General features: G+C 40.3%; 1 protein-coding gene across 2 annotated transcripts in view; it reads left to right on the top strand.

Annotated features, from left to right (window-relative positions):
- ZNF148 (zinc finger protein 148) overlaps positions 1-25,125 on the top strand; it is a 39,759-nt gene that overhangs the window by 2,750 nt on the left and 11,884 nt on the right. Inside the window, exons 2-5 of one of the 2 annotated variants that reach the window (XM_068687575.1) lie at positions 15,771-16,116; positions 17,339-17,464; positions 20,426-20,549; positions 21,212-21,295. In XM_068687575.1, the coding sequence (XP_068543676.1) occupies positions 15,787-16,116; positions 17,339-17,464; positions 20,426-20,549; positions 21,212-21,295 (664 nt within the window). In that variant the 5' untranslated portion in view covers positions 15,771-15,786. The remainder of the gene's footprint in view (positions 1-15,770; positions 16,117-17,338; positions 17,465-20,425; positions 20,550-21,211; positions 21,296-25,125) is intronic. The other variant, XM_068687576.1, reaches the window with a different exon arrangement.

Here is a 25,125-nt window from a genome sequence, read left to right as displayed (position 1 = left end):
CCAGTTGAGAACTTCTGTGTACCAGTGGTGGTAGAGTTGAATTACCAGAATATTAAGAATATATTACTCGAGTGAAATATAATAACAGTACATCTAAAAGAGCTTAGCTCACTTCTAGCTGGGTTCTTTGCACTACAGGTTTGATGATGTAAAACTGGAAATGGTGAAGATCAGCATATTAGGTGTTAGGCTGTTGATTTAGGTAAAATATTTTAAATTTACCAATGGGGAGGAAAGGTTTAGCTGCTTTCTAGTATCGTGGGGAAAAGCAGAGTGGGATTGTCTTTTCTATCTGCTGGTAGAATTAGCAATGTTTTTTTGTGACTAGGATCTCTGTGGAGTCTTCCTCCTGTGAGGACTGTTATGTGTGCTGTAGTCCCACTGTAAATACTACAAGGGGAGACCTGTCTGTGGCGAGCAGCTTGATGGAGTGAGTGGGCCTTAATCTATCTAAAAAGGCTTTAATTGTTTAGCATAGTTTGGGATTAAGCTTGATTTAATTTTGGCTCTAATATGAAATAGATTTTTGTGTGAAGTAACTAAAGTTAAATACAAAACAGTGACATATAAATCTTTGACAAATAAACTTACTGGTATTGTTCTGGAGTTCTTGAACATGAAACCAAAGTGCCTGATTTTGTTTTCCAAACTTAAAAATCTTTTCCACTGAGTGAATGTGAGAAGGAATGAAAAGTAAATGCCACTGGAAATATTTTAAAGACTCCTCTAAGTGGATCCAGCAGAGAATAGCATCACAGAATCATAGGTATGTTTTATTTAAAATAAGCACTCTTTCTGCCTCTGTCTGGCATTTCAATGATATCTACCTTTCAAATCAACATAATTTACGATGAAATAGATTCAAGCCTTTAGCTCTCAGTCTGATCTGCAGAGCTGAGTGCCTAAAGACAAATGAAGTCCCACAAAGCCTCCACGGATGTAAGTAGACGTGTGTGTCTGCTTCTAACAAGTTACAAGGCTCATGTGAAGCATCACTACAGTGATTAACTCGTATTTTAATTTAATTTGATTTTTTTGGACAGAAATATGTTTTTGAAAAATTAAATTTCCTGGAATACTGAGATTCATGAGAATATTTTTTTGCTCTTCTGTGTATTGGAATCTGCAGAAACCCTTGAACTAGCAGTGAAGTTTAACTTAACTTTAACACACATGCAACTTACTAGCTTTTGGGAGCTGAGACAGCGCTTGACAGGACGTGTCAGAAAGCAGCAGCCATTGACTGTAACATATGTAGGTGTATGCCAAGCACAAACTTCCCCCTAACAAAAGAAAACCCATTCAGACTTTCATGAGGTTTATTTTCAGTTGCACAAATGCTTTTAGTTACTTCATTCCAGTTACTGTTCAGTGCAGTTAAAAGCACAGTTCCATCTGTTTAGTTCATTAGTGCACTATATGTTTTTCAATATACATTTTTTATCATCTCATTAGAATATTTTATACACCAGCAATAATGTCATAAACTACACAAGTGACATAGGTTAAACCTATTTAACTTACAAATTATCACACAAATTAAAAAACTAACATATGTGAGTGTTCCAGTGTTATTTCTGATTAAAATGCCTGCCCCTGCCCGCATATAGGAATTTTTTTTCATATGTTATTCTGATATTCAGCATTTTGGATAAAATATCAGGAAAAATCCATAATAAGTTCTCACAGGACTTGATTATAAGTGTGTCCTAAAGGGGAAATTCCGCGTCTTTTAGAAAGATGGCAGAAAGTTCAACATGCAGAAAGGTTGAACCTCCTGATAACTTCTTCTACGCCGTCAGAATTTTACACTGGGAGGTGATACAGAGACTGTTATCACAGTTGTTCAGAAATAATTATTAGTGTACTTTTATGATATTGTCAGTGTGTTAATGTATTTAAGCCTGATACTGTGAGGCAGCTTTTTCACAAATAAGGCTATACAGTTAATGTATTACTAATTTGTGTTACTTCATGATTTCATTCCCTTTTGTGGAACCAGCAAGGTACAACTCTTCAGCTGGCTCTGCATGCTGGCCTTAGCCTGCCACTGATGCGCTCTGTGGGCATATTAGTAGTGGAGTACCTGCGTCTCGTCACAGTCTCTGCAGAAAACTCTAAGGCAGTACTGTCTGATTCTCTCCTTATGACTAGGCTGACGTTTTTGTAAGTGCAGAATTAAACAGCCTGATGATAAAATGAAATCTGTGTGGGAAGCCGTTCCAACCTGCAAACAGCACCGGGGTATAATTTATGAGCAGCCTATCGAATATAAACTGTCTAGGTCTCTAGCATGGCAAAAAAAATACCACAAGGTGCCTGTGAAGTAGCTGTGAAGCAAAATCGTTTCTTGATGCAACACGTGATGCTACTATTGCATAAAGCCGTTGTGGTATCTGTGTAAATAAACTCAGATATGGGAGTGATAAACAATTTTACAAAAGACTTCAAACGGCAGTTGTGTCTGTAAGCTGAAAAGATGCCCATTCATAAGCATTTCAACAAGTATCATAGTGGTGTTGTAATCATTTCCCATAAAGTCCATGCAAACTTTTACTACATATGTAGCCCAGCACGGATGTAAAAACCGCTGCTAGCAGTGTTTACAGTGCCAGTAACATCGTGACCAGGTCATGCCACCTCAGTGCAAGAGGTGCAGTGACAAATAGTGATGCTGGGCAGGTTTGACACAGCCATATGTTCGCTGGCAGTGGTTAAGACAGAAAGGGGAGACAAATGTGTTGTACACTCCCTGAGTTTTAACTTCTACGCGATTGCCTGGAAAATGAGTCAAATTTATTTCTTTTTTTTGCTTTCATTGGGATTAGGTTTGAATGAAGGAGTTAGCGTTTTATTCCTAAAAAGTATGGGTGAACGTATAAAACACTTCTGGCATCTGTTTGTGATGATCTCTGGCCTAAGGCTTTAGTCAACTGAGCTTGAGAAATGCTCAGCGTAAACTGGCGAGAGTTTTGCCAACCCCAGCAGCACGCTGCCTGCCTGGCATGCAGCTGGAAGCCGTAGCTGTTTCCTGGGAAGGGGCAGAGCACACGGGCAATTTCTGCCTTCGCCAGCTTTCTGCAGGCTTCCTTTGGTGATGCAAGCTATTTAGCTGGGCTTTCACCAAGCGAATCTGAAATATTACATCGCTGACATTCTTCAGTTTCGTAAAGGGGAGGAAGAGGGAGCAGAATGGATGTGAAAGCCAAGAAATGAGTGCATTGCACTGGGCTTGATGTCTGTGGATGATGTTTTAGTCTGTAAGCATTATAACAGCATTTCCAGATGCAGCCAATGATTTCGGAGTTTTTCAAATGAAAGCGCTCGGAAGCAAATTACCATCTCTGCTGCTGACCTCCTGAAATGCAATTCTCCCCTGGTTTTGACCACATACACACTGAGTCCTGACACAGGTCACTGCTATGCGAGTCTGTCAGATGAAATATGCCTGAGGTGGATGACAATTGTCAGGCTTTTACGTCGGGTCATCTGTAGCGCTGCGCAGTTCTGGACACAACAGGAGCTATAAATAAATTTAAAAAGTCTTTGCATGTTGTGTCCTAAGTTTCTTTTATCAAAGGGGTTCTTGGCTAAAGATTGCTAAGCTCAAGCAGCCCCTTTTTTTGCTGAAATAATCTTAACATGTCAGGGGAATTTTTGTGATGAGCACTGCAGACAGAGCAGGTCAATCCTGAGGACACCACAGTGTGGTGTAACTAATGTTAGAGATGATGTCTTCAAGAAGAGTCTGTAGAATATGGGTTTTCAGCTTCTCCTGTAACCTTATAACCAACCACTTTATTTTTTGAGGGGTAAAATCTAGAGGAAAGGTGCTGTGTATGGATACAACAATAGCAAACAAAAATGAGTAAGTTGCATGGGAGGAAGCCTGCTGTCATCCCTCAAGGAGAGCTTTATCAGGCTGCTGTCCTCAGGACCTCCCTCTGGCTCTGGTGAACTCGACAGGTAGACGCTGCTGAGATTTCGTGTGGGCCAGCAAGAAGATGTGGAAAGTTATATGGTTGTCTGCTGGGGACCTGGGAAGTTTGGATTGTTTGGGGGTATAAGGGAGTCATGGAAAGCTGCTTGGCTTTAGTTTTGCTTTTTCCTTTTAGAGATTATGAAGTTTGCCAGTAATATCTTTTAAAATGACTCATAGCAAATAATTCTGATGTATTTAAAATATATATTTTTGTGAGCACAGGTTATTTATACTTGACATGAAATTAAGGGATTGGGAGGGAATAAACTAGAGTTTGTAGGAAAGGAGCATGCAGAGGATGATCATCCAGTTGTCATAATACATCACTTGGATACATAGACTAGGCGGCAATTTGTAGACAAACCCAGGGAGCTTGTGTTCTTAATCCGACAGGTAAAAGCAGATCAAGCCAACCAGACATGCTCGGGCTTTTCTGGTGCCTGTTAGGAGCCCCTGCTCAGTGCTGTATCCTCCGTATCGGGTCAAATATAAGGAAGCTTCAAGCAGGAGTTGACTGCGCTGTAGGAGGGGAAATTGGCACGAAACCTAATCTCTCAATCCTTTGCGTGACCCTGCAGTTTGCTGCCTAGGGAGCCTTTGTGTTGTCCCCAGCTCGCATTCCTTCTGGGCCACGGGGCAGCGTGGAGCTTCCCACAGCTGTGGTGATCCTGTGCGTATGGCCGCGTGTCCAGAAAGCGCGGGATTGCTTGTACTTACACGTGCCAGGTGCCTGGAATTTGCCCCTAAGTCGGGCAGCTCTTCTGTTTCCATCTGTGGTTGGGCTTCTCCCGGTGCCGTCGCCCAGTGGGAAGCAGTGGGTGCAGGACTGCAGCCTCTTAGCAGGGTTGGACAATAAAACAGTGTCTGGAAAGCAGTCTGTAAATGCAGGGCATGCTGGATTTCTCTTTTCCCCAAGTCTTGTAGGAATATTTTCCTTCTTTACAGGTTGGTTTCCTGCTCGTGCAGTAATACGGGATTGTATTGGATGTATCCTACTAAGACTTGGCTTCCCCGTGGAATTGCTTGACCAGGGCTTCTCAGAAGTTTCAGACCTGCTGGGGATGGCAGCTCTGAATTGTTGGCCTGGGAGTTAATGGCATAGAGGACCTTCACGATTTTTGTTCCTAATAGTCATAGGAGTATGAAACAAATCAGTGGGGTTCCCTGTGCATGCAATTTTTGGGGCACTAAAGTGGCGTTACCTGGAAGTTTTCTTTGGGGTTGTGGCTGGTCTTGAGAAGCAAACATGCTGCAGAAGCACAGCATGTTTATGAGTTACCTGATTTGACTTTTTTTTTTTTTCCTTTGGAGTGAGGATCAGCCAGACTGAAAAAAGGCTGACTTACAGCTCTGGTATTTGGTGTAAGCGGGATGGGAATAGTTCTTAGTTGATTCAGTCTGACCACAAATGTTGGTTATCAGGAGGGAGGTGATGGATTTGTTGCAGCAACATGGAAAAAAAAGCCCAGACTGTACAGAAGCGTGCTCTTCAAAAACTTCTTTGTTGTCCTGACAACTTTACGTGGTCTGTCACTTGCTATTGTACCAGCTGTGGGTTTTAAGAAAGTGCCCTAGTTGTTGCTCACTTTCCTTAATTATGAATTTGTTTCTATGGCTTGCCCTCTGGCCGATTTCCTGCTGTCTATAAACATGGACGTGTGTTGGTTTGTGTACTGACTGCTCCCCTTCCCCTTGCTGAAGATGCTTGGTACTCCCCTTACACCGTTACAGCAGGGTGTGGGTTTGGCCACGGTCCCCAATTCCTGGGACAGAAATGGCTCCTTGGTGATGCTACCGAGACTGTTGCCTCTTTGCTATTTTCATATCCTGATCCCACTGTCACCTCGGAGGGGTCTGACCGCCTTATGGGAATGTCTTCTGTGTTAGGATGAGCAGCTGCCACCTGTGGTTCTCTCCTGCTTTTTGCGGGGATTATTACGTGGGTTTATTTTTTATACCAGGTTGTGTGTGTTGCCTTGTGCTCACATTAACAGAAACGAGGTAGGTTAGCTCCTTGAGCTTGAACTATTTTTTTCTATGCTTTATGTTTTGTTTAGTACCTTGCAGTTGCTGAGTCTTGTGGAATGGGTCCCTGAAAGGACCTGAATTTTTTTGGGGGAGTGCGGCTGTCAACCAAGGTGTATCTCTGAGCTTTCGGGAGGCCTCTGTCCGGTATTCTGGCCCACGGTGATGGCCTTGAGATATGCCCAGTGAAGGTAGCACAGTGGTGTCTGAAAAACAATAAAAGAGAGCAGAGGATTCGCCTGGTCTGCCCGCAGTGCCTCTTTCTGCAAAGGAGGGATTCACCCTCTCATGCTCTTGGCTAATTGGATTTTCTGAGGTTACTGTTCCATGTGCGGGTGAAAAGTATGGTTAAAAAGCAGCCAAAATGCAATAAATATACATTAAAAACAGTTACACTGGCATATTGCACAGCCTCCTCAGCAGGCTTAAATGAGAAAATGCTCCTTCCTGGTGCCGCTGTGTGAAAAGTCAGGCTGCAGAGAGTGCAGCATCCCTCACGAGTCCTTCCGAGACCTTACACAGAATGCAGCCTTCCCCTGAATAAGTCTACTGTAATGAAGTTAAGGAAAAAATGTGTACTTAGCTCCTGCCAATATCCTAGAACTGAAATTGCAGCTTAGGAGAATGATTCTTGTATTCCAAAACATTTTCCTTGCCCTCACAGTCTGAGAGCCAGTGTTTAAATCATGCCTTCAACCACTCAAGTAAGGTGTAGAAATAAATATTGTCTGAGCTCCATGAGATGCTTTGTGTCTGTTATTTGTGTCCTTCTCACCTGTGGTTTAGGTTACTGTTGGTATTTTCCTAAAAGTTTTCCTTCTGCTATCATGTATGTACATGAGGGATGTCCTCCAGGTTCTCTTGAGACAGCTTTCCCTGGTAACTTCAAGGTTTTGGGACCAAATCCTTCCTCATTATACTTCCATTAGCGTATTGCCCAATGTTATTTAGTCTATGTGGACTTAGCAGGGAACTGGCTTGATTTTTTTCTGTAATTACAATTTCTCTTGAATGCCTGTGGATGACCTTTTAGAAGAGAATGAGAAGATGAAGTAAAATCATTTCAGGCACGAAAATGGTGCACTTAGAACGTTTCTAGCTATAAGTCAAGCACACAAATGTTAAAATTGCAGTGTTCACCTATGCCACCGTAAGTTTACCATCTGAAGTGTAGGTGCACTGACCCAGGAGTAATATTATCTGGTGGTCTTTAGTGGTACATGAGCACAGCGTTTCCCCCGCAGCCCCCTACCTTTCTGAATGTACAGGATCCATAGCTCGTTGGCTAAGCAGCTGCTCAGTAATTTGTTTTCTGCTCATTGCATAATGCCTCCTCTTACTGTGCTCCGCTTAATCCTGCTCGGAAGGCAGACTGAATATATTTCTTTGTGAAGGAGAGGTTTGTGAGGCCCTCAGAAATAGCTCCTACTGCTCTCTTCGCACCCAGATCCTAGGTAGGTCAGTGCCCCTGCTGCAGCGCTGAGGAAGTGGCAGTGCGGGAGGGGAAGGTGATGTGCCAAGACGACAGATTTGCCCAACAGCAGCGGCACGGCTGAGAAACGGAGCCAAGCTCTGTTACAACATCGTGCTTGTAACCCATCATGCCGTTGTGCTCACCTTTTCTTGATGGCCCTGTGCCTGTGCTCCCAAATTCCTCGGCTTATTCTCCACCGAAGCGGCTTGTCTGGATGAGCTGGAAACACGCTGGCTGTGCCCTCCAAGCAGTGCCTCGGTCCCAGGGGAGGCCAAACCCCTGCGGTCTGCCTTCTTGCAGTAGTTACCTAAGCCACTGGCGTGGGCTCAGCTGTCCCTCTTGCATATGCCACCTTCTTCCCCCAGGAGCTGTGTTGGCTGCAGGAACGAGAGCACCACGAAGTGATCAGTTCACCCTGCTGACCTATATTGAACGCTGCTTATTCTTACGATTATTTCAGCGTGCCTCAGGGAAATGAAACGGGTACCTTCATTCTTATTTTATGGTTGGGGAATTGATGCCGGGGAGTTAGATCGAGATTTGTGTGTGGTGTTGCTCCCACTGAGCTCTGGGAGCTGTAGAATTGCAGAAGGAGCAAGGATAGGACCCTATTTTGCAAGGCAGTGTTGAGTGGTCATGACTTTCTTTTCCTGCTATCCATGCCTCGTTTGCACACGTTTCAGCCATCGCAGCAAATGCAGCAAGGGTGTTATAAACGTTCTCACTATTTTACCTGCTTATATGGAGCAGATTTGTTTAGTGTGCTGAACAAAATGATGCTTTATAGAAAAATACAAACGATCTTTAATTAAAAAGAAGATGTGGAAATCTATCATATTTTTATATGATAGATATGAAAATAAGCTAGAGAGGCAAATGATGATGAACCTAATGATGGAAAGTACCTGAAGTGTGGCTGTCCCTGGCTTATGTAAGTTTGCATGCAACTTCTTGTATTCTCCCAGGGCTTGTTGTGTAAAATGTTTGAAGGATTTTTAAAAATCAATCTGGAAAGAAACAGCAGAAGTGGGGTTGTACATACATACATATGCAGAGACCTCTGCCATTTGAGCCAGGAGGGTAACTGATAGCAACAGCAGGTTGTCATCTTCTGTAAAATAACACTAGCATGGTGCTAGTGACAAGACGAGATGCTTCACAGATACTTGCAGATAGTAGAGGGGTGCTGAAACCCAGGAATTTCTCCAAGGAACTCAAGGGCTTGTCAAAAAAAAAAGAAATCACAGTTTTTAAAAAGCAACATATTTTCCTTTTCCGTTTGTTTTCAAGGTGAAATTATACGGGAAGGGCTGAGCCAGTTAGCCTCTGAATGCTGTATGGGGAAGGACCCACTCCCACGCTATTTCGAGCTGCTTCTGACAGATTCTTTACAGTACACCAACTCAGTGAGTTAACCTGGCAGAAAATTAGTAACTTTTTTTTTCTTGCCAGCCTGAAGGACTTTTAAACAACCATGTATTTGTAGGAGCATTGGGGTAGGCACAAAAGATAGGGTGGCGTGTCCCGGGAGGAGGGAGCAGAGCTGTCCCTTTCAGTGACAGCTAGCTGTTAGGTTGGCTCAGCTATGCCATATGACTGCACTGTAAAAAAAAAAAAAACAAAGGCACGGTACATTATCTGAAATAATTCTACAAAAATTCAGCTTTAGAGGTATGCTTGCAATATATCAAATTTTGCAAAATTCTAACAAGTTGGTGTGAAGTTATAAATCAGCACAAGTACTTACAAGGTGCTGGCTAGCCTTTGTTTTGTGTAGTGCTTTCTTTCCCGTGTACAAACTCATCTGAGGATTGAGTTTCATAATGTAAGGGCAGAAATTCTGCTCTTTTGGGTTAGCTGCGCAGTGCTAGAGATCCAAATATACATTCTCAAAGCTACCTGTTTTCTAGCAGGTTGGGATTAAGTGCCACCAAATCAGAGGCAAAACAGCTTTTTCTCTAGATAAAAAGCAATGCTGCCTATGACTTCTGTAATAGGGAAAGTGTGTTTGCTCTGCTGGTAACATCCCTGTGGGTGTTGCAGTGCAACTGGGCTTTGCTGACACGGTCTGGAGAGCTTCTGATGTGCCTGCTTGATGTTAGACCGTGCTTGTGCTGGGCGTGATCAAATACTGCATTTAGAGTAAGCAAGGTGGCAAGGATTTTCATGCACGGATAATTTTATGCACAATAAGTAGATTTTCGGTGAGTAATCCTGTTGATTGTAAGAGGACTATTCACAGCTCAGCGCGAGCGTAAGGCTGGGTGGGATCAGGCCCTGCGCTGGCACGTGTTCAGCAACATGGGGCGTTTGGAAATAGCTGTGCAACAAGTCTTAGGAGTGTTTGTATCGTACGTTGCATTTTAGGATGCGTTATTTTTATGATCTGTGAACCCGTGCACAATGATTTATGTTTGATCACTTTTCCTGTTTTACAAGTCATTGTTTTAATTCATCCTTTCAAATGCTTGCATGTTGATTTCAAAATGTGTTCTGAAAAACTGTGTTTCCCTTTCCATTTGACTGCATCCATACCTTAATAATGCCGCCAAGTATCTTTTCTGAGGTGGGAATCCTCAACATGTTTCATGAGCTGATAGGGTTTTGAAATGGCTAGTGGGAACCTGTGGAATTGCGATTTTTTCCTTCTTTTGCAGAGCGTTGCATTGAGGGCAGTTTTATTAATAGGAATGTGTCACCATAAAACGTGACCTAGGCACGTGTAGTTTTTAATGTGCTATTAAGCCATGTTGCTATTTCTTTCTTCTTTCGCATTAGGAATTGCAGAATTATGTGTTTTTTTTGCACTGCCTTGAGGATATAGATACACATTGCACCTCTAAATTTAGCATAGCCTGTAGGTACGACTGCGTGGCAGCTGTACCTCCTTCATTTGCATGTGTACATCACACTCGGGCTGCAGGTTCCCCATATACCCATCTCTCATCTAAGCACTGCCTGCAGCAGAAAGAAGCAGCCCCTTTCCCTTCTCCCTGCCTCTTCCCTTGCCCATCTCCTGTGCTCGCTTCCTGCCTACCCCTGTGACCCGGAGGACAGCCGGTGGCTTTGCTGGTGGCCTTTTGTCCAGCTCCACTCGTGGTGGCATGGTGACGGTCGTGCTGCTCAACCCAGTAAAGGCAACGAGAACACTGGGAGAGGGGCTGGGCACTGGGCCATATACCCTCCATTCATTAAAGTTTACATTTTAGCACAAACCATTGTAGTTCGGCCATAAAGGTGAGCTCCAAGAGGGAATCTTAGCGGTGGGTGCTTTCATCAGGACACCACGGAGTTGCTACAGGCACCCTAGGATTGCTGTTGTGCGTGCTGACCTCTGCGTTCAGGTTGCTGAAGCCAGGAAAACATGGTCAGAGGGAGTCGGTATCAGTATGTGGTGGTGGGGTTTCTCTCTCGAGTCTTTGTTAGAAGCCTTCAGAAGGAGCTACAGATCAATCCAGAAAAATAATTGAATTTTACCGATTTCTGGTCTCCTTCAATCTTTCATTCTAGTTTGCTTTGGAAGTACGAGAAGAAGTTAATATAGGAAAGAAGCAGAGAGTGATATATACCAAATCTTGCTTTTTAGTGCTTAAAGATATAGAAGTCTTAAAACAGCAGAGATTTTCATGGGAAATTGTTTACAAATAGAAAAAATCCATCTTAATGCTTTTGCATTTTTTTTTAAGTAGCTCCTATAGCTCTATACAAATAGACATTTAAATGCACACTATTTTCTCTATCTTGTCTCTCAGTTTTTAATTGTCCAACATACTTTTTTTTATCTCTCAGTCTTTTAAATCCTACCCATAGAAACTTCATCCAGTACTGCACATAAAGATTCATTTCAGAGGTGAACCGAAGCAGTATCTCGAGGTGTTTGCTGATCATTAAGTAATCCTGTGCTGCCTGCTTCAGAAAAGAAGGGAAGAAGGTGGAGTGGAAAGAAGCGGAGAAAAAGAAGTGGAAAGAGCAGGAGAGTGCATGGCACTCTGGTGGCTAACAAGTTGTAGCACTTGCCTTCAGGGGTGCTGCTCAACCTTAGTGCAGAGCAGCCACCATCCCACCAGCCTTTTTAGTTCTGTTTTTTACCTATTAATGTTTTCTTTTGACTGTATTGCAACTTTTGATTCTGAATTGGAAAGGTTGTCAAGCTTCTCATTTGCCCTGATGTGGTTTAGGTGACTGTTTCTATGATAGGAATGTTGTCTTTCCCACTCAGCTCTCCAACTTGCTGCACCAGGGATCACTGGAAAAACTGATGTCAGGGGTACTGAAACGAACAGTTCTGAAGGACTGCCGTAGGCTTTGGCACGGCAGCAGCTTTTGAAAAGGAGCACGTTGTTCACTGGCTGTGGATGTTCTGCGAGCAGCTGCTGAGCACTGTGTGAAGAGAGAAGATGCTGAGATGATCTGATGAGACCTTTTCTATGCAGTCACTCCCCAGCCTCTTTTTTTTTTTTTTTCCTCAAAATGGGAGCTATATATTCAAAGAAAATGCTAAAATTATGCGATTATTTGGTGGAGCTTAATAAAAGTTCTGCAATTTCATTGAAAATGTCTCTGCAATAAGGATAACAATGTTTGATGCCAAGGGAAGTACTTGTGTACGTTCGTGTATGCTTTGTGTTATTGTAACTTCGCTCAAGATAATCTCAAAATGAGTTGATCTTTATCTCACAGATGCATCTTGCACTTGAAATATTTATTTAATCTTCGCAGGCTTGGTAAAGTGAGCTGCTTTGAATGCTTTTAACTTAAATTTTCTTTATCCCACTGTCATTCTTCCAAGAACACTTCTCCTCATCTTCAATGTAAATGATAGGATTCCTTTTATGTGAGCCAAAAGGTGTCAGATGACAAATTACCCTTGTTTCACTGAGATGGTGGCAATTGGGATACTTCTCATTTGAATTAGTAGCTTATTTGTGTTTGTAGTTCTTCTTTTTCAAGCAGTACCTGATGTCATATGACTTACACCGTGCTTCATCGCTTAGAGTACGCAGCCTACGAATACGCTACGAGTTCTCGTTATTTCTCTCTGAAAAGCCAGATGTTTGAAAGCCTGATTCAATAAGCAGCACGCTCACTGTACCAGCAGCTGATATGACTCAAGATCATGATTGGAAAACAACCGAGTGCTTGCAGTTGCATGACTCTGCTAAGTCTACTTGGCAGGGTGAGAACGAAATAGTTTCCCTTCCCCTGGCAACTCAGAGCTCTAGTGAGACCAGGACATGCCATCTAGTGCCCGACTGTCTTCTGGGCAGCTGCTCTGTCTTGCCAGCTCCCCTGTGAATCTGCCCGTCTCTGTTGGCGAGAGCGGCAGCTCTTCTGCAGCCTGAAATGCTCGGGTCTCTCTATTTTCATTTGTCTGCCTATCTTCCTGCCAGGAAATAGCTTTGTATCCAGGATTTCCTCAATTCATACCTAACTTCGGGGTGAGATGGCAGTATGCTTCATGTGGAGCAACCGTTTCCGTGAGTGGCTTGAGCAGAGTGATCAGGGCCACTGTGTTCTCAGACTTGATGCTGTTTTTTTTCCTTAAATCAACTTGAGTTCTTGTATCCCAGTACCTGCACATACCATTCCTCTAAAGACTGTGCTGAGCTTACGCTGCCACATTTCTGTAGCATGGAACAAAAGTGCAGCAGATGATGATCTATGTAAGATGTATGCTGAGAGTGGATAAACTTGGGATAAAGGTTGAAATGAATAAATATATCTGCTCATTTTCCTTGGAGTCTATCTTTCATTCTACATATTTAACATGCCCTACCAAGAAACCTTAGCTCCTTCACACCATCCTTTATCAAATAGTGACTCCATGGGAGACAGATTCTCAAGACCTTGAGTTCCTTCTCGCATTTCTTACTTGACACAGGATCCTCTGCACTGATAAAATGATAAATTCACCCTTATGTTCTTTTAGGATCACTAAGGTCTGTTGCACGATCTCTCTGGGAGACCTGCACTGGTAGAAAAAATGCAGCCTTTGTGCTATGCCAGGGTTTTTTTTTTTGCTTGTATTGCTGCTGAGAAACTATCAGTATGGTTTCCCAGTTACCTCCCCGAAATACTTTATGGATTATATAATGTCTCTAGGTGGCTGTGTGGCATGCCAGACATCCGTTTTCTCTTGAAGATGTGAAATCCCATTCTCTTCCTATAAAGTGGATTAACTGGGAGTAAGCTTGTCACCTAGCAGTACCTGAGCTCGCTCACGACATTAAGGAGTTGTCAGTACTTGAAGACAGATGCTTTGAAAATCAAGAGAAAGACTCCAAACTTCCTTGTGTTAAAATTGCAGAACAGAAAAAGGACAGATAACAAGCAAAAATGCTCTTAACAGAATTTTTCCTCTTCTGCTTCCATCACAGGCTTTTTTGGGTCTCTAAAATGTTTTTGTTTTTGTTTTTTGCATAGGAAGGGAGATTATTAAAATTGTTGATGACATTGTCATATATAAACAGATTTAGCTTGGTGACTGTGTCCTCCTGACTTGTGGCAGCAGAAGGCTTATTAAAAAGACCTGTAATTGTCTGAAAAGCTTCTTTCTTTGGTGTGCCACTTAAATAGCTGAAACTCGAAGTCAGCCCGTGCTGGCTATCAGCTTTTCAGTGATACAGTCAGAAATTTGGAACATCTCCTGGTAGGGCATGGGAACAAATGTTATTCCAGTTCTGTGCTGTATGACATGAGCTGCAACTAGAAAGTGTTAATGTGGAATTTTTTAATTTCATTTTTTAGAAAAAATGAGTGAATTTTACTTTAGGAAGAAGATTAAGAGCTAATAGTAGTATTGGAAGCAAAGTATAATGTAGCAGAACTTCCAGATCTTTGTCAGCTGGTTCTCTGGTGGCTTGTGTTCCTACCCAGTACGCTAGGATCTCACCTGCAGAAAGGCTGCTCCGTGCTTTGTAAGCTCCCTGTAGTTTGGCACAAACAAATCTTTGCAAAGGTTTCAGGTGCATCAAGAATTTTCAGAAGATATTCCTGGTGAAGAAAGTGCTTTGGAAAGCGATCAAACAAGACTGGTAATTTAAATAGTTGATGTACACTCGTTTGATCCAATCATTTGGTGAGCTGGCAGTGGGTTTGCAGGGAGCTGGCAGTGGGTTTGCAGGGGGCTGCACTGCCATCCCGTTCATATTGTGATTCTGAATGCGACAAAATCCAAGGGGCTGGCGTAGCTGTCCCCAAGATATGCTCCTGTTTGTGCTTCACCCCACGCTTCCCGGCCCCACTGTGCCTCTGCTCCTACCCCGTGCTGTTGTGTAGCCATTGCCGCCAGCTGTGGGACGAGGCAGGGGTGCAGGAGGGATGTCTGTCTGTCTGTGGGTCTGTCTGGAGCAGTGCACTGTGCAGCAGGTAGGAGTTCGGGGCCTGGGGACTAGCACGGAGGAGGCTGGCTCCTGGGACCCATGCAGGACACCCAGAAGTTTTAGCCCTGCCATGCCGCACATCCCGCGGTGTGTAGGGAGGTCCAGAGGGCTGTGTCCTGTCCTAGCAAAGTCACATCACCTGAGGAACAGGGAGGGGACAAGTAGATGCTGCCACCGCCAGCCACAAAAGCCTGCTGCCCTGTGTTAGACAACAGCGAAGAAAGCCATGCCACTTGTTGGAATATTCCACTTGGTATCTGTGCATCACGAATCAGTGTAACTACCGGTATTGCTCTTCACGACTGGAATTAATGTTTCCTGACTAATGCGCCAGCTTAGGGGGTGTGAAAATGACTGCCCTTTTCATAAACAAATTGTACCTCGCTGTAGTCCTTCCTTGACGTGCACGCTTAGCCAGAAAGTTCTCTTTTCTCTCACTCGGGGATATTAAAGGTGTTCCTGCAGCTATAGCATGCCCCGGGGTAGCTGTAACAAAAGAGCATGTAAAGAACAAGGAAATAGAGGGAGCTGGACCAGTAAAACATTGGCATTTCTCAGACAATCAAAGCAGAAAAAGAGAAAAAGGGGAAGAAAAAACAACATTTTTTGAAAAAATAAGGAGTTAGGTCTCGTTTACGCAGGCTTTTGCCAGCAGTCGGAGGGCACCTTGTTATAAACCTTTTGTCTGAAAGTCTTCGTTGGTGTGCACATGCATGTGTGTGAAAGGAGAATCGTTCCGTGTTGAAGCAAGGTATCCAACTCCCCGCTTCTGGTCGGGTATCGCTGTTAGGAGGGGAGTGCATGTACGTATGCTGAGTACTGACTGGGGCCTTATAAATGTTTTTAAGTGAAAACTTGAAGCAAGAGCACGGATTGTAGATGTTTACTATTAAAACTTTCTTTGTAGGTTATTGCACTTAAGAATGAACATTGAAGACAAGCTGGGAGGATTATTTCTTAAATGTGGTGGCATAGACCAAATGCAGTCATCCAGGGCTATGGTAGGGATGGGTGCAGTATCTGACCAGTCCGGAGTATCGGGAGACCGGCAAGAGGCAGTGCTTCAAGATCGGACTATGGCGCACCAAGAAATTCTTGCGGCAGACGAAGTGTTACAGGAAAGTGAACTTCGACAGCAAGAGATGATTTCACATGATGAACTCATGGTCCATGAGGAGACGGTAAAAAATGATGATGACATGGATGCGCAAGATAGACTTCCTCAAGGGCTGCAGTATGCTGTTAATGTCCCTGTAAGCAATTTCTTTGTGAAATATTGGAGAAATTACTAGGGAGCTTGATCCGATAGTCTTATCCTACTCTGGCAAGAATCTATTAATTGCTTGTTTGGATTTTGATTATCAAAATATTTATGAATAGATGCTGTTTATGAAAATGTCATTTGCCTCTGGCTGTGGACAAATTTTTCCAATTAAGTATAATCTTTAAGTATCTGTTTTATAAATATTTTATAATCAGGCTGTTGCCATAAAATTAACGAGTTAAATTGTGCTCTTTTAAATACATTTAATGTTCGAGGGTAACTACAAACCAGAATAAATAGCGTTATGAAAAGTTGCATACTGTTTATGCTGTTGATAGTGCTGTTTAGTTTCTTTTGACGCAGGAAGCATCTTCTTATATGTTTTCAAGCTATGTGGACGCTTAGCAATTGCATTCACGCTGCAGGTTGGACTGTGACACTTCATACATGACCATAAATATGCCCCTCCTTGAGATCTAATAGAAAGTTTTCCTCATCTTGCCCAGAGAGAATACAGATGACTTCCTTTTGAAAGCAGAACGTCTGTCTGTAAAGCAGCACACCATCACTGATAGCTGTCAAACATAAAGGATAATTACAAGGACCTTAAAAGCAGCTAGCCTTATATATGAAGAATAATCCTCGGAAAGGTAGCGTTGTGAAAACACTACTCTGTTAGTTGTAGATCAGGCAGTTCAGCTGTTAGAAAAATGTAAGAGTATCTTGCTCTTCATTGAAGTGCACAATAGGTGAAGAAATATTTTTGGAAAAAAAAAAATCCCATCATTAGCAATATTTTTGTTTTCTTTAAAAGTACTTCTGTCTTAAATATATACTAAACTATTCCGTTAAATCTTGCATTGACAATACACGGACTAAAGTAAAGTAGGTGTGAAAAGCTGAATGGTTTTACAGATGGAAGTGATTTTAATATAAGAACTGATCTCAAAATCACCACAGATCAGAAGGAAGAAAGACTTTGGGAGATGAATGAAAGGATACATCAAAATGTCACTGTAAAAATTAACTATGCCCTTTTTACTTAAGATTCTTATTATTCCTTTCACTTAAATTTCTGAAAGAATGAAGCCACACGATAATTCCCTTAGAAAAAGGTTTTTTGTTTCAGCAGTTTGTCATCTTCTAAAATTGAAAAATTGCTTTTCTGTAGTGAGAACCTTACCTGAAACTGGCACTTGGTATCTTAACAGATCAGTGTAAAGCAAGAAATTACCTTTACTGATGCATCTGAACAACAGAAACGAGACAAAAAACAAATACGAGAGCCAGTAGATTTGCAGAAAAAGAAGAAAAGAAAACAGCGTTCACCAGCAAAAGTAAGACATTGATTTGGCAAAACCAAGATTAAAAGAACCTGAAGATTGGGTTGACTATGACTAATTTCATTAGCATTTGAAGTAGTTAGGCTGGAAATTGTTTGTTTGCTCAGTGAAGATGCAGTTCTGAAGTTTACCAGAGACCCAAATCAAAACCTGATATAACAGTGTTTTTCTTTGAACTCTTTTTAGCAACATGAACCCTTGACATATTTTAACATCTGTCTCTCCAGGGAGTTCTCTCCAAATATTTTTTTTAAATTATGAGTCAGTAGCTTTGTAGACAACCTATAAATCATTACTCTGTATCAGTCTAATAATAGTTGTGCTTTTCTGTGAGCCTGACAATTTTATATGCTTTATGCATAGTGAAAAGTTTTTAAAAAGAAATCTAAAACGGTAGTTTGGAAAAGTCTAAAAAGTTACTAATATATATAAAATAATCTACCGGTAGGGAATATTCCTGTGGTCATAATCATCTTCATATATGTATTTATTGATATCAAAAGATTCTTATGATAGCTGCTGGTTTGTTACTTCAAAAATTGTTTTGTAGATCCATTCATGAAGAGTATGTATCCCTATATGTCTGAAAATTTAGGTTTTCTTCTGTTGAGAGCCACTTCAGATAAAAACAGAATCATTTCACCTCATGAGGTAGCAGTGTTATACCTTCTAGCAACTCTCCAAATCCATCTTCAGATTTAAAATAGACCATATGCTGGAAGCTCTGATAGGTAAAAACCAGTTATATATCATCACACAGAAGCCCTAAAATAAGCCTACTCTGAAACCAACCTAGACTGTGTATGCATTGAAGGAAAACTCAGCCTAACACCACGAAGAATTCCAAAAACTCCTGCTTGTTGTCCTGGGATTGGGACCCTTCAACCCTCCTCAAAGCACTGTCGTATTCTTGGAAAGTTGACAAATTATATCAAATTGGGTGTGGAAGCAAGTTCCAAATCCTTTGCATCAAGGTATTTGTCCTTTTGATAGAGAAAGGCGATGTAGGTCGAGTACCCTCCACAGATCACTTCCATGGAAACATTGCAAGGTAGGAGAGGCATGTGTCCCTCTTTCTACAGACATATACTTGCATGCTTCCTTTTTATCTTCCAGTCTGTCAGTGCCATTCTTTTGAGATAACAAAAGATTGAAAAATGATCAGGAGAATTGTTAAACAGGTTCTTTTTCAGTCTCTCTTCCCCTTTTTTCAAGCTTGTCAGAGTAGAATGGCAGGATGAAGCTGAAGGGCTGACATAGGTGAGAGCCTTCTGCAGTTTGAGTTAGTGTTCCCAGAGCAACAGGCTTGATTTTTCCATCCAAACAGCAGCTGGGACTTTTACAAATGGAAGTCAATTAATATACTGAAACGTCTGAAATTTGTTCTATTAATCTAGTCCTCATATACATAAAAAGTCAGTAGCTCTTATGAATCCTATCTACTTTTCCCCTTCCATGCACACACACATGCACAAGAACACAAATGCATGCATGTACACACACACACACGCTTTTGTTACTTTTATTCTGAAAACTGCCAAAGTTTTCTTGATTTAAGACATGGTGCAATGAATGGATGCAGTGGAAGAGCTCAGGGTTAGTTTGCACAATTATTTAAAAAAAATCAATTTATGAAAAAAATCATAGGAGGTATTTACATTTATTTTAAATAACCAGTTAGCGTTTCATTAGCTGAATGCTGTTACAGTACCTCATTATTATAGTCGTCTGTATCAGAGACTTACTGGAGCTGTAACATACCAACCCTACAAACGTATGAATGTGCTTGTCCTTCAGAGTGAATGCGCAAGAATTTGCTAGCTGAGACTTTTCACTCTTGCTGATTTTTTGATGCAGCAAAATTAAAAATTGTTAAGTAGATCCTATAGTTTTTGCTACTGTGCAGAGATACTTCATTTATTCTGACTCCCTTTCTCATCGCTATCATTATCATAAAACTTTAAACATCATAGCTAATCAAAATGCAGATGTGTTTCCCTAGCAGATTTTTATTTTATATTTTTTAATAACAAGGGACTAAATGTTTTATGTAAGGTTATTTAAGCGCTTCTTTATAGCTCTGTTTTCAGTTAAGTAAGACTTCTGGAAATGTAATTTATTTACTGGTTTTCTTATGCTCTTGCCAGAGATGATAGCGAGTTTGGGTGTGGGTTTTTTCTTTCTTTTTTTTGCCAAATTAGAGCAAACCTGTAATGAGCTTTATTGAATAAGATATGGTGTATTTTTTTTCAGTTAATTTTTTCAACTTTATATTAAAACAGCTGCTTTGACATCAAAGCAGTTGAGTGTAGAACGTTGAATTGGTCAAGGAGATGCTCTAACATGTAAATTGAGTGAGCAATATTTTATTGAGTGAAAACCTTGGGAGAATAATGATAGTATTTTCTTAGTTGTTTGGCTCTGGGGTTTTAGTTTTTAAAATATAATGTTGTCTCCAAGATTGCTGGTATTACGTAGATGTAGGTAATTTGTATGACTATCCTGGATAATTTATATGTTACTTTGAAAATTGCAATAATGATTTGAAAAAAATAACATAACTTTTCACTTTTACTTTAAAATGTGATTATCCATGGTTCAGTGCCCAGAGGTGGTTTGGTTACTTCGCGTCCTTTCCAACAGACGGACAAAGTAAACAGTAGCATATAAAATGACTCAGCTGTGAGTAGGGAAGCTCTAAGTTGATTTTCTGAGATGCTTTTGCCTCCGTCCTGTTGAAATACTTCTTAACGTACAATGAGACCCAAGTTGGATTGGACTGCAATTGGAAATGTAAGCTAAAAGCCTAAGAAGTAGCTTTATAGAAATTAGCATTGTTTTACCTGAAATATTTAAATTTTCTGCATCGAAAAAATGTTTTTTTGTTTTTTTTTGTAGTTAATAAGACATCTTTAGAGGGTAGTGTGAGAACAAATTTTACTCTTTTTAAAATAGATCCTTACAATAAATGAGGATGGATCACTTGGTCTGAAAACCCACAAATCTCATGTTTGTGAGCATTGCAATGCTGCCTTTAGAACCAACTACCATTTACAGAGACATGTCTTCATTCATACAGGTACTGCTTGACTTCAAATTTGTCTTTTCTGCTATATAAAGGGTTGTTTACTTATGTTAAAATGTTTTCAGCTATATGCGGATTTCAGTTTTAAGACTGTAGCAAACTTGGCATCTAAGCTTAGAGATTCCATGCACCAAAGTGTCAAAAGAATACCAGGAAAAAAAAAATCAACGTATGTTTAATCAACTTAAGACCTAACTGTTTACAAGGTTTCTTTTCTTTCTTTATCAGAAAGTAATGGGTTGACTTGTAGCCTAAGTGCCAAAATTGACCCCTTTGTAAAATGTGCTCCGGCTGCTTATTTGCCTGATGAGGTATCTCTCTGGTTCGGAGAAGTGAAAAAGGTACTTACCATTATAATAGCTTGCCAGTATCCTGAATGCAGTCTTATGCCAGCATCATGATTGATCTTGTTCATGAGGATGTTACAGCCATTTCAGATCACTCTTCCATGCTAGTCTCAATGTGATTCTTAGGATCATGGAAACAATTCTGGAGTTCATATACTTAGTAAGGCTAATGTTTTTTGGTACTAGAGTATTTTTGGAATTTGCTCAGATGCTGGTTTCTTATAAAGATTTTAATAATCCTCAAAAGTAGTTATCAGAAACAACACTGTGTAGTTATTAACTTATGGATGTGGAATTATATTGTTCAAGGTGAAAAACCATTTCAGTGCAGTCAGTGCGACATGCGTTTCATACAGAAGTACCTGCTACAGAGGCATGAGAAGATTCATACTGGTGAGTATAGTGCCTTGAGTATCTTTACTAGCGTGCTTAAAAACTGTTTCCCCACTCAGGCAAGGTTTTGGATAAGAAGTATGCAGCCTAAGACCCTGTTGTAGTTTGTTTTGACTTAACAAATGTTATAAGACTTTAAAAAACAAATTACCTTTGTGCTTTCAATGTGTTCCACTTTTCTGTGGCTGTAAAGTGGTATAAAGTGTAATAAGCGAGTTTGAAAGTAGTCTCTGAAAATAATCCCAGAGTGACAAATTTTGAAGTTTGTGCGTTCCTTAAAAACAAGGTTTATTAAGCAGTTCTATCTTTTGTAGTATCAATGTAATGTGGACAACAGGGATTTCCAAATCATATTTTGGTAGATTTTTCTTTTAATTTCTAATTCTAGTAGATTCTTCTTATTAATTTCTTTTGGAATTTGATGGATAAGTGCCAGGACTAAAATGGCCAAAATGCCGAACCCCAAAGGTATTAGTATCAGCTTTACTTCTCGCCTTTTTTTTTTTTTTTTGAAAGGTTTAATTCAGAACTGTTCTAAAAATAAGAGTTTTAGTTTAAAAATATCATAGGTCAAGTAAGGCCTGAATTTTTAAGCCAAAGAGAGTTAAAGTTTACACATGTTTATTTTTTATCTTGTTGCACCGCACAAAACCACATTCTTTAACAGGTTTGGCTTCATTGGGTTTTTGGCATTTTGGTGCATGGCCTTTCAATCCCTCTTTAAATATTTTGTAATATGGTCCCTTTGGACTAGATGCCAACTTCTCAGCCTCTTTTACAGAAAAGCAGAGCTGGTGAATGCGCACAGTGTTTCTTGGCTCTAGCATTTAAGTGGATATGAAAGCTACTAACACGCAGTGCAGTGTGTGCATGTGTAAGAGTCGAGAGGGAGAAAAATCTTTGCAAAATGAATTTTCAGAGCAGTGTACAGGGAGTTGCATGCACAAGTGCCCTGTTGTTTATGGGATTTTTGTATCCGAGGTTGCCATGAGTCCAGACTAAGTAGGTTTCCTTCAGCCAGTCAGCCACAGAAGAGTCCTCCATTCTTCTGTCCCAAGTCTTTGTTCTGTTCATAGTCTTTCCTCTGGCCCTGAATTGGTGAACCATGCAGCCTTCACTTTGTGTAGATATTATTCCTGAAAAGAATGCTCATTTACTCTCGTTTGTCTGTATATCTGCCCCTGACTCCCAAAAGAAAAGGCAATTTTTTTCCACATTTTTCAGAAGTGTTTTTTTTTTTCTTTTTTTTCTTTTTTTTTCCATGATGATTATTCCCTGTACGTGGCTTTGAAAATGAGAGTCTGGGCAATGTAGTTAATTAACACTTGACTGAAAATATTTTTTTAACTGCATTTGATTATCTTTTAAAATTCAGTTTCTAGCTCAAATGACAATTCTGATGCATTGATTGTAAGCTTTGGAGGCAGGGTTGGGTCTGGTGTTGGTGGGACTTTTATTTTTCAGCTCTTATATACTTAAGTCTTTGTCTAGCAGAGAAAGATCTGCCATTTAACAATTTAACTGTATTGTTATCTGAATTTTTAGATAGCTATGTTTTCCTCCTTTCCTTAGCACCCTGAGGCATAGTCTGGTTGTTTCCCAAAAAATTAAAATCAGTGATTGTGATTAAATTGCTGAATTGTGTATGTTTCCCTAGATGACAGCTAGTAAATGTTTAGGAGAAATCATTTAAGACCCAGCTTCCAGGAGAGTAATTCCTACTTTATTTAGCTAGTTTCCAGTAGACAAACATCTTTCATCTTTAGTGAGATTGTAGTTACTGGATATATACGACTTATTCTGAAAAAAAAAAGAAAAACATGGATTTTATTTGTTTACCTCCCCAAACAGACCAAAACAAATCAAAACAAAACAAAAAGCAACAACAAAGCCACAACAAACAAAACAAACAAAAAACACAAACAAACAAAACCAATCAAACAAAAAACAACAAACAAACAATCAAAAGAAAAAAAAAAACACACCTTTTTTGAAGTTCACTTGGTTAGTGAGTATTTGACTAGAGCTCTATTTTAGGGCCTGGCCCCGTATAGCTAATTGTCATTCTGTGTGCCCATCTGTGCTTTCACTTCGATGTGACAATATATTCACTCCTGGGCCATAGCTGTTTGCTTAGTGGTATTCTGTTCTGCAGAACTGCATGTTTGAACCCACCCAGAAAAGGGGAATTTTCAGTTTGCTTCTCTGACATGGATGTGAACACTGGGTCCATGGTTTTTGCTTTTATGGAAGTAAAGGAAAGCTCTCTTCCTATTACTCATACTCTAAGAAATATTCCTTATAAATTCTGCTGTATTTTTTGTTTTTATTTTGCATTTTTAATCCCTGCCTGGTTTTAGCACCAGTTTTTGTACATTGTTCAAAATACCAATGAATAACATATGCTTCTTATTTTTTAAAGATGTTTATCAAATTTTCAAGTTCAGTATTTTAAGAGAATCAAAGATGGCAGTTATACATAGAAGCCCTACTTTATGCCTCTCATGAGCCCTAAATTTAGAGGTGCTCCAACTAGTTCCAGTCTGATTTGAATTCGGTTCTTTGAACCACTCTGTCGAATGAAGTGTTACGATGGAGGTAGGAAGCAATCAATGAACAGCCTTATTCTGTGTAAATAATTAAATAGTTGCATCTAAAAGCAGACATTACATTAATACAAAATTCACTTTCTAGAAACAATTGTATATAGAGGAGGGCAGCAGTGCTTAGATCCTTGCTGCCGAACTTGTCACTAATGATACGGAAAATTGCCATTTCAGTTGTGAGAAAATGAACAGTCATTGGCACACAAATAATTTCATATGTTGAGTTTACTAGGCTCATAAAGATAGCAGATTTTTTTTTCATGTATATCTGCTTTATTATTGCTTATAAATTTATCCATAGATGTTACCCACTCATGCATTCATGTGTCCTAATTCTGTAAGCCACCCTACTTTCCATTTTAAACACACACAAAAAAAAGAGATTACATTTTAAAAAGACAAACAAACAAGAAAACAGCATTAGTGGCTAAACATTCAAGTGCCTTAATATTCTGTCATGCTGCTTTTTATTGTCTTATTTTATATTTTATCATTTGTATTTTGTCTGTTTAGATTTTAAACTGCCTTGGAGATTTGCTGCTATAATTGTTAAAGACTTCATACACACAGTAGTTGCAGCCATGCTTTATAAATAGTTCTACTGCTCACTTGTAACATATTTCCAGTCTAGACGCAAAACATAGGCTGCTTTTGTAAATAATGTATATAATTATTTTATTATATTTTAAATTTTTTATGTTTTTTTTTCCTATGTCACCAATGCATTTCAGAAAAATATATTTTGGATTCTCCCTATGTTACCAGAAGGTTTTTAATAATGAGCTCTATTTGCAATATATCCTGTTCTAAAAGTACAACAAAATTTCAGAATGCAGCTGAAGTTTCAGGCTTCTGCTAGGAAGAAAGTATTACAGGATGCATATCTTCATATTAATTTTTAATCTTTTTCTAACACTATCTTCCTTATGAAGATTAAAACAAGAATTAAGCATGGTATCAGTTTCACAAAATGTGTCTTAATTTTACTTCCAGTGTTCTGGAATTCTCCTGGAAAGTATGATTTGCTGTCTGGTACTAGTTAGTTGAGGGAAGTGTTCCCAAACTTTCCTTCCTATTGAGGCATGGCCAGCGGTGCCCTGATACGTCCCCTCAAGGTCTCCAAAACAGCAGTCGCAGCCTGCTCCTGTCCCACCCCTGGGGTTTGGAAGCTGTTTAGCAGTGGTGCAGGGTTTGGCACAGACGCTGCTGCTGCCAGAGGTACGC

The sequence above is a fragment of the Anas acuta genome, chromosome 6 (assembly GCF_963932015.1).
Source record: "Anas acuta chromosome 6, bAnaAcu1.1, whole genome shotgun sequence".
In the NCBI taxonomy this organism is placed as follows: Eukaryota; Metazoa; Chordata; class Aves; order Anseriformes; family Anatidae; genus Anas; species Anas acuta.
This window is presented reverse-complemented; position numbering and strand designations above follow the sequence as displayed.